Below are 14,132 nucleotides of genomic sequence, written 5' to 3' on the forward strand. Positions count from 1 at the left end.
CTTTAAAATAAGCCATATTTATTGGTAAGTAATATACATATTACTTATTAAGTAATACATATTTATGTATGAGGTACATACTCCTGTTTGCTGTGACTCCTTAAGGGGAAAAGTGTATTTAATTGAGTGTTTCTGCCTAATGATTTAAAGTCAACATGCATCTTATTTATGCATGTATGTATGTATACGTGTATTTATATATTTATCTCGCAGATACTTATCACCTACTCTGTGCCAGGCTCTCCTCCAAGAAAATCAGTATATGTTTGTCTAAAAATAACTGACACAGCTTCGTATGAGTCAGGCCCTGCTCTAAATGCCTCATGTATATTAATGCATTTCTTCTTCTAACAGTGTGATAGGTAGAGTTATCCATGTTAAACTGAAGCACAGAAGTGAGGTAACTTTTCCAAGTTCTCACAGCTCGTATGTAGAATTGCTGGTAACCAAAGCCTGCAGTCTGGCAGCTCCCAGAGTCCATGCTCTTATCTAAGCTGCGTAAAATATTTTGTTCCACTTACTTTTGTCTCCCGGCTGCCTTAGCCAGACTTGCTCAGATGATGTGTTTTCTGTTTTTGTCATGAGAATGACGGGCCATACGAGAGCTTTTTTCTTAAGCCAGGATATTTTTTTGAACAGCCCTTTGTGAATTTATGATTGGCCACATGGAATAGTGGGTGGGATTATATACTAATTATGCAAAATAACCTCACGTAACAGCCTAAACTCAGACTATGGCCTGGAAATCTTATGTATCTTTTATGCTTAAGCATTCAGATTTTGTCATTTCATTATCATCAGCATCATAAAGTCTATGAAGTTCTCTGGTGGTTTGTCACTTTTCTAGTGAACAATTAGTTACGTGAAGAGTATCCCTAGATTGTCAGAATTCCTTAGGTGTGGCCCAAGTGTATTCTGTTGTACTAAACTGTTTCCAGACTTTATAAGAGATTGGGGTACAAATTTGGTTTTAAGTTCTCATCTTAGTTCCTCCGAAGGGTCCTTGAAATTGTTTTCAAGGAATATTCCACAATCTGATGCACCAAGGAGGAATCAGATTACCTGCTACCCTTTCTTTTCTTTGAGAACCTCTTTGAGAGATAATACAGGAAATTATATTTTTCTTAATCTAAAGCATTATCCCAATTTCAATATACGTCTTCCCTCCTTCATGCTTTAAATTAATATATGAAACAGAATGGTTAACAGCTTGACTAAGTGGTCCTCAAAATGCCTAACCACCTCATTTCAAAAGTGTCCTCCAGAATTTTATGTCTGAAAGGGTTCCTGATTACACGTATCCATTCATGAAACAAATATTCACTGTGTATGCTCCTACCATACAGGCCCTATCATGGCAGTTTCCATGAATAAAAGGCATGTTTTTTCCCTCTCCTGGCACTTACACTCTATCTGTACTAGTTCATAGTAGTAAATGTAAGGTAGGAATTACACCAGTCTAAGAAAACACTACATAGCACACCATGTCGGGCTAAATTATTTTGTAGAATTCTAGAGTTCAGTCATGCTCTAAAGTTGTAGTCTGGTGCTCTCATTTACCAGGTGAACTACGTGAGAAAAGTGAGGCTCAAAGATGTGATGTGTGACTCATTCAGTAAGAGAATGACAGGTGGAACCAGCAGGGAGCCCTGGACTCCTTGTGGTCCTTGCTGTAAAGAGGGATCAGGCCCTGCCCTGTGTCCTGTACATGTAAATTCCTGCATACCCAGTGTTCCAGGAGTATCTTTGCTGGAAAAATGAAGGACACATTTGCATTAACCCATTACTGCTTTTCAACTCATGCCATTCCTTATGTAATTACCCCCAAGCACAAAATTCAGGTTATCCTCTATTCAGATGAAGGCTTTGCTAAGATTTGCAGTTTTAATTGAAACTGCTCTTTTCCAAAAGTGATTGACAAGTCAGGGATAAGTATCTAGAGATGAAAAACTCCAAGGCAGGAGAACAGATCTCAGAATCCCCAGGAGAGGGACATAAATCCTAATTACACATTGACTTTAATTCCTGGTTTGTCATAGCTGTCTGCAGGTGTGTGTCTTGGCTGTGGGCTATTCTCAGGGCCTCATTTGTATTTGAGAATATCTTTAATGTTACCTCTCCAATGAGCTCTTTAATCTCTGACTTGCAGTTCTTTCTCTAGATAGAGGAAAAAACTAATTGGCAGGTGAACGTAGAATGTAGTACTGGTTCTTTTGGTTATTGAAGATGAAAGATTTTTGGGAGGGGGGTCTTCCCATTGATTTTCTTTAAGGACAGTTTGGGGATAGCATACCTTTTGGCCTGGAAGATGAGATGCTAAGGGTTCATTTTTGTTTGTTACCATTACCCCCATCACCACCACCACCAGCAGCGCTACTCAAGTGGCCTTCCAGATGAATAGCTGCTCTCTGGGTAGGGAGCTAATGTTACTCTGTGCCATGTACTTGCGCTGATGAGCTGCTGTCCCACTCCTGTCTGCTCAGGAGGAGGCTTGTCATTGGCAGGTGCAAGGTAATCTTGAGATTCACTGAGTTTATTTTTAAGCAGGGATGAATTTTTCTCCCCGGTATTGGAATTGAGGGCTTGAGTTTGTTACTAGATGGATTGGGTGAAAACACAAAAATAAGTGAACATCTCCACAAATTTTTGACTTGCCCCCCGAATGCCCCAAATTGGACCATACCCTGTGTCTGTGCCCTTTATTTATTTATTTATTTATTTATTTTATTTTTTCGGTACGCGGGCCTCTCACTGTTGTGGCCTCTCCCGTTGCGGAGCACAGGCTCTGGATGCGCAGGCTCAGCGGCCATGGCTCACGGGCCCAGCCGCTCCGCGGCATGTGGGATCTTCCCGGACCGGGGCACGAACCCATGTCCCCTGCATCGGCAGGCAGACTCTCAACCACTGCACCACTGGGGAAGCCCATCTGTGCCCTTTTTAAACTTGGCCCTGAGTTACTTCACATCCTGTGGTATGGGCGCCCTTGAGGTTTAGCTCCTGTATAACACTGGTTTCCTGTGTGATTTTTGCCAGAACTTCAACAGGTGTCTATGTGCTTTCCCGGCCCTCTTCTGCTTCCGTAGGTTAGTTATCAGGCCTTGCCAGAGGAGAGTTCCAGGGTGGGTCAGTACAGACAACATGCAGAGGACTCCTTCCTTCCGAGGGATTTGAGTCAGCCTTGCTTCTGTGTGTATAGACCTCCCATTCCTTGCCCTGTGTTTGGCCTGTAATACTCTGGCCAGATGCCTACAGGGAAACTATGAAAACCTCTTTGTTGGAGGTACTAGTTTTTCAGCCCTACCCCCGCTCCTGGGCTGTTCACATTCCTCACATTTATCCATCTCCTTAGCTTTAGACAGATGATAAGGCTGAGCAGTAGTGTCAGTGTAGACATCTGACCTGAGGAGTCCTCTTTATGTTTTCTTCTTTCTGTGTTGCTGTATGATGATAGTACTTCTCATGAGAAAGATTTACCCTACTTTCAGCCCTTAATTGGCTTTTCTCGCTGATGTGGCTCCTTGTTGCTTTTAAGACATGATTAGATGGGGAGCGTTCAAGTGAGTGATCTGGCAGTCAGAATTTGGAGGCAGCTGTCCTTCTGGAAATTTCCATGTTCATTTTTAAAATGGTTTTTTGAGCAACAGGCAGTTTGAAAGGATTTTGATGCTGCTCACCAGCAGTGTGGCTGAACTTGATGCTTGTACAACGTGCCGTCTCTAAGCTGACCAGTGGGAACTAAAGTCATAGTTAGGAAAGGGAATTCTGGACTTTCAGATCATGGGGATGGCTTCAGGGTGCTTGACTCCTCAGTACAGGTAGGTAACCTCAGCTATGACCAAAGCCAAGCATTTGCCTTAATGCTATAATACAGACCCTGTGTGTTTGCTAAGGGATACCACATACCACTTTCTTTTATTTATTTATTTTTTACAACTTTCTTTTGACACACACACATGGTCCTCTTGAAAGGTTTCGTAAAGAAAAAGCATCGCTGTGTGTCCATATCCATATGTTTAGTATATACTAGGATTAACCTAGTATTAAAGGTTCTTCCGGTCCAGTCCATTCCCCACCCCCCACCCCCAATTTTCTAACTCCAACTCTGTTGGTATCGGGTGTAGTTAGCTGCATCATTTTGATTCCCGTATTGTGAAACCAGTCCCAAGCATCTCTGTGACTGTCATCTTGTTTGTTCTTCTTGATAGTTCTTAACACAGGCCTTGAGAACTTATGGCAGGCTGAAACTACATGCAGTTTTTCTGTAGAGGCATTCATTCATATATATATATATATTTTTTATCTATTATGTATTTATTTTTTTTTTGCAGTATGCAGGCCTCTCACTGTTGTGGCCTTTCCCGTTGCGGAGCACAGGCTCCAGACGCACAGGCTCAGCGGCCATGGCTCACGGGCCTAGTTGCTCCATGGCATGTGGGATCTTCCCGGACCGGGGCACGAACCCGTGTCCCCTGCATCGGCAGGCAGACTGTCAACCACTGCGCCACCAGGGAAGCCCCATTCATATTTTTGAACAGATTTTCAAAGGAGTCTGTAAAGGTTAGAGAACTGCTTTACCATAATGTCTAGGAATCCTCCAGGAGTGTTCTAAACCTCTTCTCTGTGGAGTATAATTTATGTAAGGCCTTAAAGGTTCAGCCATTTTTCCTTCTCTCTTGATATCAGTCATCCTTTAGGTTCACAGCAACTTTTAGGCTCAAAGCAAAATTGAACAGAAAGTACAGAGAATTCCCATCTCTCTCCCCCCTGCCCCCCACGTACTTCCTCCTCTGCCATCAACAATCCCACTCCAGCGTGGTACATTTATTATAATTGGTGAGCCTACATGGACACAGCATCATCCAGAGTCCATAGTTCACTACGGTTCACTCTGGGTGTTCTACATTGTATGGATTTTGACAAATGTGTAATGACATGTATCCATCATCATAGTTCTATACAGAATAGTTCCACTGCTGTCAAAATCCTGCCCTCACATCTATTCATCCTGTCTCGTCCTGCTAACCCCTGGCAATCAGTGATCTTTTTTACTGTCTTCGTATTTTTGCCTTTTCCAGAACGTCACAGTTGGAATCATACAATATATAGCTTTTCGATTGGCTTCTTTTAGTAATACGTATTTCAGATTCCTCCATGTCTTTTCGTGGCTCGACAGCTCATTTCCCCCCACACACAGGGAATTTTTTTTATTGAAGCATAGTTGACTTACAATCTTATATTAGTTTCAGGTGTACAGCATAGCTCATTTCTTTTTAAGGGCTGAATAATATTCAGTTGTGTTCATGAACCACAGTTTATTCATTCACTTACTGAAGAGCACTTTGGTTGCTTCCAAGTTTTGGCATCTATATATAAAGCTGCCAAAAACATCCACCTACAGATTTTTGTGTGGACATAAGTTTTTCACTGTTGGGATGTATGGTAAAAGTTTGTTCTATCCAAAACCGTCTCTCAGAGTGGCTGTGTTGTATTCCCAGTAACCGTGAACGAGAATTCCTTTTGTTCCCTATCCTCACCTGCGTTTGTTGTCAGTGTTTTGGATTTTGGCTATTCTAATAGATGTGTCGTGGTAGCTCATAGTTGTTTCAGTTTGCATTTCCCCAGTGACACGTGTGGAACATCTTTTCCATATGCTTGTCATCTGTATGTCTTCCTTGGTAAGATATCCAGGTCTTTTGCCCACTTTAAAATTGGGTTTTTCATTTTCTTATGGTTGGGATTTAAGAGTTCTTCTTATATTTTGGATTACAGACCTCTATTAGAGATGGCTTTTTGCAGATATTTTCTCCCCATGTGTGGTTCAGCTCTCTTTCAGTTGTTTTTTAAAATCTTAGACCCACAAAGTCATACTGTGAGTGAGGTCAGCTTTTACAGTTGTGCTGGCACAGGGGGCTGCTAGTGAGCTGTGTTGCAAATTCTCAGCCTTAACTACCTTGATGCTTTTTCTTTTTAACATCTTTATTGGAGTGTAATTACTTTACAGTGGTCTACCTTGCTTCTTTATTTTCAGGTCAACGTGACTGTGGACTACATTAGACCGGCCAGCCCAGCCACAGAGACGGTGCCTGCCTTTTCAGAGCGTACCTGTGCCACTGTCACCATTGGAGGAATGTGAGTGTTCTGGCTGGTAGCAACTCTGCCATAGCTGAGAGTTCTCTCCTCGTTCAAGTCTCTCCTCCCTTTTGTCTTGATTTGCTTTCTGTTACTCTTAACTCAGTGGCTTATAATTGTTATGTGCCTGTGTAGCACTTTGTTTGCAAAGTACTGCATAATCGCTCATTAGTTAATCGTATACTTTCATTATTGTCATTATTTAAGACTTACTGGGCTCTGTGTGCTTGGCACTATGTAACACTCATTATTACTACTAATAATGCCGTTTATTGAGTGTCAGTCGGGCCCTTAGGTACTGTGCAAAATTAGAAAGATTCTCTGCATATTAGTTTAATTGTAGGCCAGAAAAAGAAGAGAGGTTAATTGGACCTTTTCTTTGTATAGATGTATGTAATCAGTAGATGACAGGGTCTCCCTCTTCTACTCTGCTGGCCTTACCCTGGTTACATTCCAAAGCCTTTTGGGAGCTCCGTTGAGGAACAGCCTTCCAGGGAGCTATCTGATGGGGGCAGTAGGAAGCCTGCTGGGCCGTGCTTCCACAATAAATATTAAAACAGTCGGTCAGTCCCCAGGAGCAATTCTTACCCTGCGTAAAATACACCAACATGCTAATTGTCTCCTCTATTTCACAATCTTAAATGGTGTTTGTTACCAAACTGGTATTTTTCTTTTCTTTTAAAAGAGGGCATGGTGGAGGGGAAGAAAAGGATAGGCTACTCATCAAAACAGGGATTGTTTTGTTGAAAGTACAGTGAAGGCCATTGGGAGAAACACCCCTCTCTAAGCTATAGCATGCCTCTGAAAGAAAGAGGATCTGGTAGCTAACTTACTTTCCAGAAGCTCTCCTGCCAAACAGGAGCTTCTCCCATCCGTCGCCCCGCCCCCGCCCCGCCCTCATTCGCGTTGTCACTTTTGGAAACAGGTATTTTTAGCTACTGTTGCCCCTCCTATAGGTATTAATGTTGTTGATGTTCACGCAGCCATCGGAGACTTCACTTTTGCCGAGAGGAACTGAATATAGGCTTTTGATGTCATTACCTTCGTAGCATCACAGGCATCAGGTTATTTTTAGAAGCAGGTTCTTGAGAAATTAGATAATATTTTTGGAATGGGGGAAACTAAGAAATATTTTGCTCATTCTTCTATCTGTATAACTTGCAACAACGATTATTACCAATTTGTCACCAATTCTTAGGAGCTTGATGCATGCTTTCCTCCTGTGGAAAGCTGGAAAGTTAGTTTTCCCCTAGATTCAGATTTTCGCTGCCACAAACAAGGAGTCCTCTCTGATAACTGCTCCTTCTATCTACTTACTGGTTAAAACAACACCACTGCTGTCAAAATGCACATCTTTTTATTTTTGCCAGATGGTTTCTATTCGTGTTTTTCTAATGACCCATTAGAGCGGATTCTTTTTATTTGGTTACCATTGAGGTATTTTTCAAAATAAATTTACACTGCTTAAAATTAGATATTCTGGAAATGTTCTATGGGGTGTTATCACTGACCTTTCTATCTCCTAGTTCTTGTAATTAGATTGTAAGTATTACTCTTGCATTATTTACCAAGGTATTTACCTCGGATTAGACCGGCTTGGCAGGGTACCCCGGGTGCATTGAGTTTCCTCATAGATTTGTTTCTACTAAACTAGACTTTATGAGTAAACTGCTGGGCGGTAACTGGGAGAAATGTGGGGATGTACTAATATTTTTGAGACCAAACCTCACCAGATAGTAAGCTCCCTGAAGATAGGGATTTTTGTCTTGTTTATTCCCTGCTGTAGTCTCAGTATTCAGCAGTTGGTAGGAGTTCAATAAATTTGTGAGTGATTGTTTACTGTATTGCACAGTGTCCCTTTATGAAATAAAAATGGGAGTACTTAGATGTTTCATTACCTGGGACGGCTGTTTCTTCTGAGCTACAGGTTTATTTTAATCTGATAAATATCAAAAAAAAACTTGTATCTGATAGTTTTCCTTGTTTATTTGGTTATTGGAAGGTCAGTGCCAAAGATAGGGCATCTCTAGAAAGTCTTCTTGGTAGCATGCTTCTGATGTTCGAGTCTTCCTCGTGGCTTCTCTTTGTTTTCCCGTGGCCTTGATTTTGTTTTCATTTTTTCTTGAATTTTCTCTACTTAAATCATTCCAATAATACTGTAGGAGAGTTGAGGTATTAATAATAATGTCCAAAATACTCAGCTTATATTTATAATTATACCGAAATCCTTCTATCTGCTTTTAATGGTTATTTAGAAATATTGGCTAGAGCAGGGGGGTTAATTTTTTTATCCCAAATGTTTTAATTCCATTTTAAACACTAAAAGGTACTTATATCTCCAAATCTTTGATATATGGGCATCAAGGACCCACTGTGGGTTGCATAACTTTCTCTATGGAATGATGACTTAAAAACACTAATTATGGAATCCTAGATCTTTGTGATTTACATCCCCCTCATCTGTTACAGTTTTCCTGCTCTGATTTTTGCACATTTTGCAGCCATTTAAAAGCCATTCCTCTTATTAAACCTTTTAAAACAATTTTTCATAAAGATACTTTCTTTTGGTACTTATATTTCAATTGATATAAAAGTTAGTGAAGTACATAATAAAAATGACCAGTATAAATCTGGGGACAGAAACAGATTGGGATAGAAGTGCACAGGTGTGTTAGAGTGGTCCTCAGTCACTAACTGGTATCAGCCTCTGGGTTTTGGGGAGATCATAGAACTTGCGGGCCAGTTAAGGAAAGGTTGCTAGGAGAGCTTCTCTAGTAATTCATTGCCTCTCTCTGTGAGAGGCCTTAGGCTTTGTTCAGCTTGTAGAGATGCTGCAGAATTAACGATCTTATCTAAACTATGTCTAAATGACCCAATTTAAACTATGTCTGTCATTACCTGTCGGCTCCTACACCTACGTACTGGCCTTCATAGTGTCTACAGGCTTTCCTGTTATTCAAGAGATTGATTCTCGAATAGCTTTTCTCAAACTGCTCATTCCAGGGGAAAGAGAAGGAAGAGACAGATGAGATGGCCTCTTTCAGGATTATTTCAGAGCAGATTTTTCAGTGTATTTCACATGCCAAAGTGTGTGAATTATCCCTATCCTCCATAGGGTTCCGTCTCATCCTCCTGTTGTTTTCTCTTGCTGTATGGGTCGGCGTCGAGTCACATGGTCTTTGGGAGGCCTCTCTGGTGGAACCGTCTTCAACTCCCCCTCTCTTGCCCTCTGGGGAGTCAACGAAAACGAGGTTCATCATTCCTCTAATATATTAAATTTTTTTTCTTGATTAACTTCACTATGGAGTTGGCAAGAGTTGTTACCTGTTAATCAAAACAGTTTAAATAAAAAATCAAAAGATCAAACTTTGAGTTGTTTCTCATTCTCTGGCTCCCAGGTTGGGAATTAGCTGATCCTTTTAGGCCTGGATTGTGACAGGAAGCTATCAAGATGGCACTTCCTGTTAATTACTTTTTATCGTATTTAAGACACTTATATAACTCTTCTTGTGATTTAGTCTTCTATGTAATTAGCTTCAGTGATTAAAATCTCATTCTACCGTTATTGCCAGAGCCTTCCTGGGGAGCAGGTTTTGTGGGGTGACCTTTACTTGTGCTGGACTTCCAAATTCTCTTTTTTTTTTTTTTTTTTTTTGGCGGTACGCAGGCCTCTCACTGTTGTGGCCTCTCCCATTGCGGAGCACAGGCTCCGGACGCGCAGGCTCAGCAGCCATGGCTCACGGGCCTAGCCGCTCCGCGGCATGTGTGATCTTCCTGGACCGGGGCACGAACCTGCGTCCCCTGCATCGGCAGGCAGACTCTCAACCACTGCGCCACCAGGGAAGCCCCCCAGTTACTTTTGAGCTGCAGTTTGGCAAACCCATATTGCCTATTAACTGATTGCCCATGTCTTTCTGCATATCACATTTTCAAAGAAAAGTGTTTAAAAAAATTTGTTCACATTTATAAAGGGCCACCTAAAAATATGACTTGGGGTCAAGCCTCACACGTGTACACTCATAATTACCACCACCCCGTCCCCCATCCCTGGAAAATTGTCACATCTCCAGTAGATAGTGTCATTTAAGGTTTTGCCCCCTTCTCATTATGTGAATTATTTCACAATAATTGGAGACAATAGACATGGCCCATTTTGGAAAAGTGAAAGATGGCACAGAGATACAGAGATGAAACTGTGCAGTAGGAACAGTTGGGAAATGCCTCATTTCTGCACAAGGTCAGTTTTTTGAGAGGTGATTGGGGTTTTGTCACGGTGATTTTTGAAACGTTGTTTTAATCTCTGCTCCCCGCCACATTCATGTAAAGCCACTGCTGTCCACCTTGATGCCTGTGTGGGGTCCTTACTACCAGAGATGTTGTAGCAGATCTCTTGGGCTTGGAACATCTTAGTTACTCTTAGTTGTAATGGTTATCATCTAGCAGGAGCAATGCCATCTTTATGAACTTCCTTTGCGGCTCTCTGGCTTCTTCATAGATAGTTTGTCTTTATTATTTTTATATAAATCAGACTATTACACTTACAAGGAATCAGACTTTTTTTTTTTTTTTTTTGATGCAGGCCGTTTTTAAAGTCTTTATTGGACTTGTTACAATATTGCTTCTGTTTTATGTCTTTCTGGTGTTTTGGCCGCGAGGCACGTGGGATCTTAGCTCCCGGACCAGGGATCGAACCCGCACCCCCTGCATTGGAAGGCAAAGTCTTAACCACTGGACCGCCAAGGAAGTCCTAGAATCCGACTTCTTTTCCTTGTTTCACTTTCGTTGGTTCTAGTTGGCGGGCGTACTCCCTCAGCTCTTCTGTTCGTGACTGAGCATGAGGTTCAGGTATTCTCCTTCGTCGAGAAGAGTTCTTGTCTCATCCTGACTCAGCTTTTCTCAGCCACAGGAGGAAGCAGTGTCCTACCATCCCTGGCTTTGCTGGCTTGAGTTCTGCAGCTGTAAGGCTTTTGCTGTCAGATCAGATCTTAACACACACTAATGTCTGACTTCCAAGCTAAACATAGGAAGGACGTGACCTCCTGAAACCCCGTTTTCTGTCCTAGTGTCCTGCTCTTTCAGTACCTGACATCGTATGAGTGTCAATGGCTCGGCCAGGAGGCAAAATCTGGGTTGTAGCCACCGCTTTTCTGCACAGATTTATGGTTTACACTTCACCTACTTTAGTGGGTTTCCCCCTCCAACCTTTTCCTGCTTGTAAGGGAAAAGAAGACATCAGAAGAAACATTCCTCCTCTCCCCTCACCCCCAAACACCTAAATCGTAAACACCTAACCAACCTTCACCTCTAAAAAGAGCATCGTAGGTGGTTTCCTCAACCTCACAGGCTGCTGTGTTGAGTAGTAGAATTATTTATGCCTATCCACCATCCCAAAGACATTGGAAGCAATCTGTGGCATTTAGCTTAGACTACTTCGGAAAGAATGGTTAAATAACTGCACCTACCTCCTGCTAGCTTTAGCACAGTGACCATTTTAAGAGAAGGGCCCCATACAGCACCATAAGAAGGAACTTGGTTGTGGCAAAGGGTTCAGGTGGCAACACCGCTTAGTTTCAGTTAGATCTTGAACATCTTGTGGCTGTCTATATGTGGGAATCTCATGCGGCTGAGCCTTTTTTTTCTTTGTAAAGCCCTGATGCTTTCAAATTATTGTATTACCCTCATCACTATATATGGAAGTTCAATTAAGCTTTTCATAATGGAGGACTTGGCTCTTACAAATCAGCAGAATCCTTTGCTGAGCAATGTGTGTTCTTTCTTTCACTTTTCTCTATTTTTTTTTTTTTTCTCAGTATCAGTTGAGTAGAATGTCAAGTACTGGGTGACAGTCTATACTGAGCTGATCTTCAGGAAGGCCCCCTTATCAACTTCACAAAGTATACCAGGGAGAGCCTGGGAGAAAGTGAGGCTTTTCTCCAAATAAGGGGAACTCATCCTAAGGGAGGAACATTCTGGAATGTTTAGAGATATGGATAAGTGTGTTCAAAATCATCTTAAGTTAAAGGCCCTGTTCGGAAAAAGTAGAAATGCTATCTATTCTGATACCTGTGGGCCCTCAAAGTAACTTAGTGAGGGACTGGGCCCAGACAGGAGACCAGTTGCTCCTTCTATATTTGTCTGCTAAGAACAATAGGTTTATCTGTTTGTTTCTTCAACACATATTTGTTGAGCACCTGCCATGCGCCAGGCACTGAGAATATAGCCGTGAACAAAGTCTTAAGCCTTTCCCTGTGCCGAGGCTCTCCCGGCTGCACTTCATTCTCAGGAACTTTCTCGACTCTGGTCGCTGAGATGTCAAGAGTCCTTAAGGGTATTCACTGACTTTGCTGCCCCCAGAACCTTGCTTATGGAGACTTTGGCTTTAAGAAACACAAGTGACTTTATTTAAACCGTACCTTAAAAGGCTCTTTTCTATTCAGATTTTGCCTGGGACTTTTAGAGAATCTACCACTCAAACAAGTTAAAATAAAAATAAGAGATAATCCCTCTTACATCTTTATTTTTAGATGAGTCAATAACTTAACCTGTCAGTAGACAAAATGAAATGCTCAAGCGACGACCCACTGAAGCCATTTGTCCTTTTCCTCTTCACATTACCATTCTTGGGTCGTTCAGTGTTGGTGAAGCTTTGTGAGTCCTGACAGTTCACCGCGGTTCCCATCCTGCTCCATGTTCTCTTAGGGACCTAAAGACCTGCTTACCTTACTCCTGCCTCACCGGGCAGAGGACCCGATGCTAACTTCTAACAGAGACTGCGTCTTACTTTTTTGGATGGTTATCCTTATAACCCTATAAATTAATGCTACTAATTTAAAAAATTTTTAGCTTTAAACAGTATCTCTTCATTTTTTAGTGTTTGCACTATTATTTCTACCCTTTAGCCCCTAGTTTTCTTACATTATTTTTGTTTCACCAATGGTAAACTTTATAATGTTCAGTTACTGTTTCTGATTAACTTTATATAGTGTCTATGTACTGCCCACTCTGAAAGATTAGGAAATTGGAATGCTTACACTTTTTTCTTATTCTTTTAAAAAAGTTTTTTTTTGCTTTTATCAAGATTTATAGCATTTATTCAGTTTCTCCTCTGTCAATGTCATTGTCTTCTAACCTTTTAAAAAAATTTTTTTTTTTAAAGAAGATGTTGGGGGTAGAAGTTTATTAATTAATTAATTTATTTTTGCTGTGTTGGGTCTTCATTTCTGTGCGAGGGCCCTCTCTAGTTGTGGCAAGCGGGGGACACTCCTCATCGCGGTACGCGGGCCTCTCACTATCGCGGCCTCTCTTGCTGCGGAGCACAGGCTCCAGACGCGCAGGCTCAGTAGTTGTGGCTCACGGGCCTACTCGCTCCGCAACATGCGGGATCCTCCCAGACCACGGCTCGAACCCGTGTCCCCTGCATTAGCAGGCAGACTCCCAACCGCTGCGCCACCAGGGAAGCCCCTGTCTTCTAACCTTTGCTTGCAAGATGTTCCTAAATATTTAAACCTATCCCCCATCCCCTAGCAGTTATAATTGTGTAAGTGTTACTGTTGGACCAAAAAACATGATAGTGTGATTAGACCTATAGTAAAAGAAATCCATGCCATTAAATGTCCAGAGAACTGTTGAATTAATTGTCTGTGTGTGTCTATATCCCTTCTTCCTTTTTACACTTCTTCATATACAGTTGCCACTACATCTCAAGTCATTCTTTTTGTGGGTTTTCCTCTCACTTGTTGAAGAACCTTGATTTTTCTCATGTATTGGGTGGTAAAGTTTCTGAATTTCTGAAAATGTCTAAAATTTTTTGCTTATGTTCTTGATTATTAGTGTCATTATAAAATTCTGGCTTCAAAATTATTTTCCTGAAAACTTTGAAGACACTGCGTTCTATTGCTTCAACAACATTTATGAGAAATCCAATTTCTGTTTCTTTAAATGTAACTTTTTTTTCTGGCTCTGGAAGAGTTTTTACAATTTACCATTAATTGTTGGTTTTCTGA

The 14,132-nt window shown here is 41.5% G+C and overlaps 1 protein-coding gene across 2 annotated transcripts in view; it reads left to right on the forward strand.

Annotated features, from left to right (window-relative positions):
- Nucleotides 1-14,132, forward strand: part of SND1 (staphylococcal nuclease and tudor domain containing 1) — a 427,993-nt gene that overhangs the window by 197,106 nt on the left and 216,755 nt on the right. For both annotated transcript variants that reach the window (XM_081244332.1, XM_081244333.1), the window contains one exon: nt 6,029-6,129. In XM_081244332.1, the coding sequence (XP_081100458.1) occupies nt 6,029-6,129 (101 nt within the window). The remainder of the gene's footprint in view (nt 1-6,028; nt 6,130-14,132) is intronic.

The sequence above is a fragment of the Mesoplodon bidens genome, assembly GCF_964165515.1.
Source record: "Mesoplodon bidens genome assembly, chromosome: 9".
In the NCBI taxonomy this organism is placed as follows: domain Eukaryota; kingdom Metazoa; phylum Chordata; class Mammalia; order Artiodactyla; family Ziphiidae; genus Mesoplodon; species Mesoplodon bidens.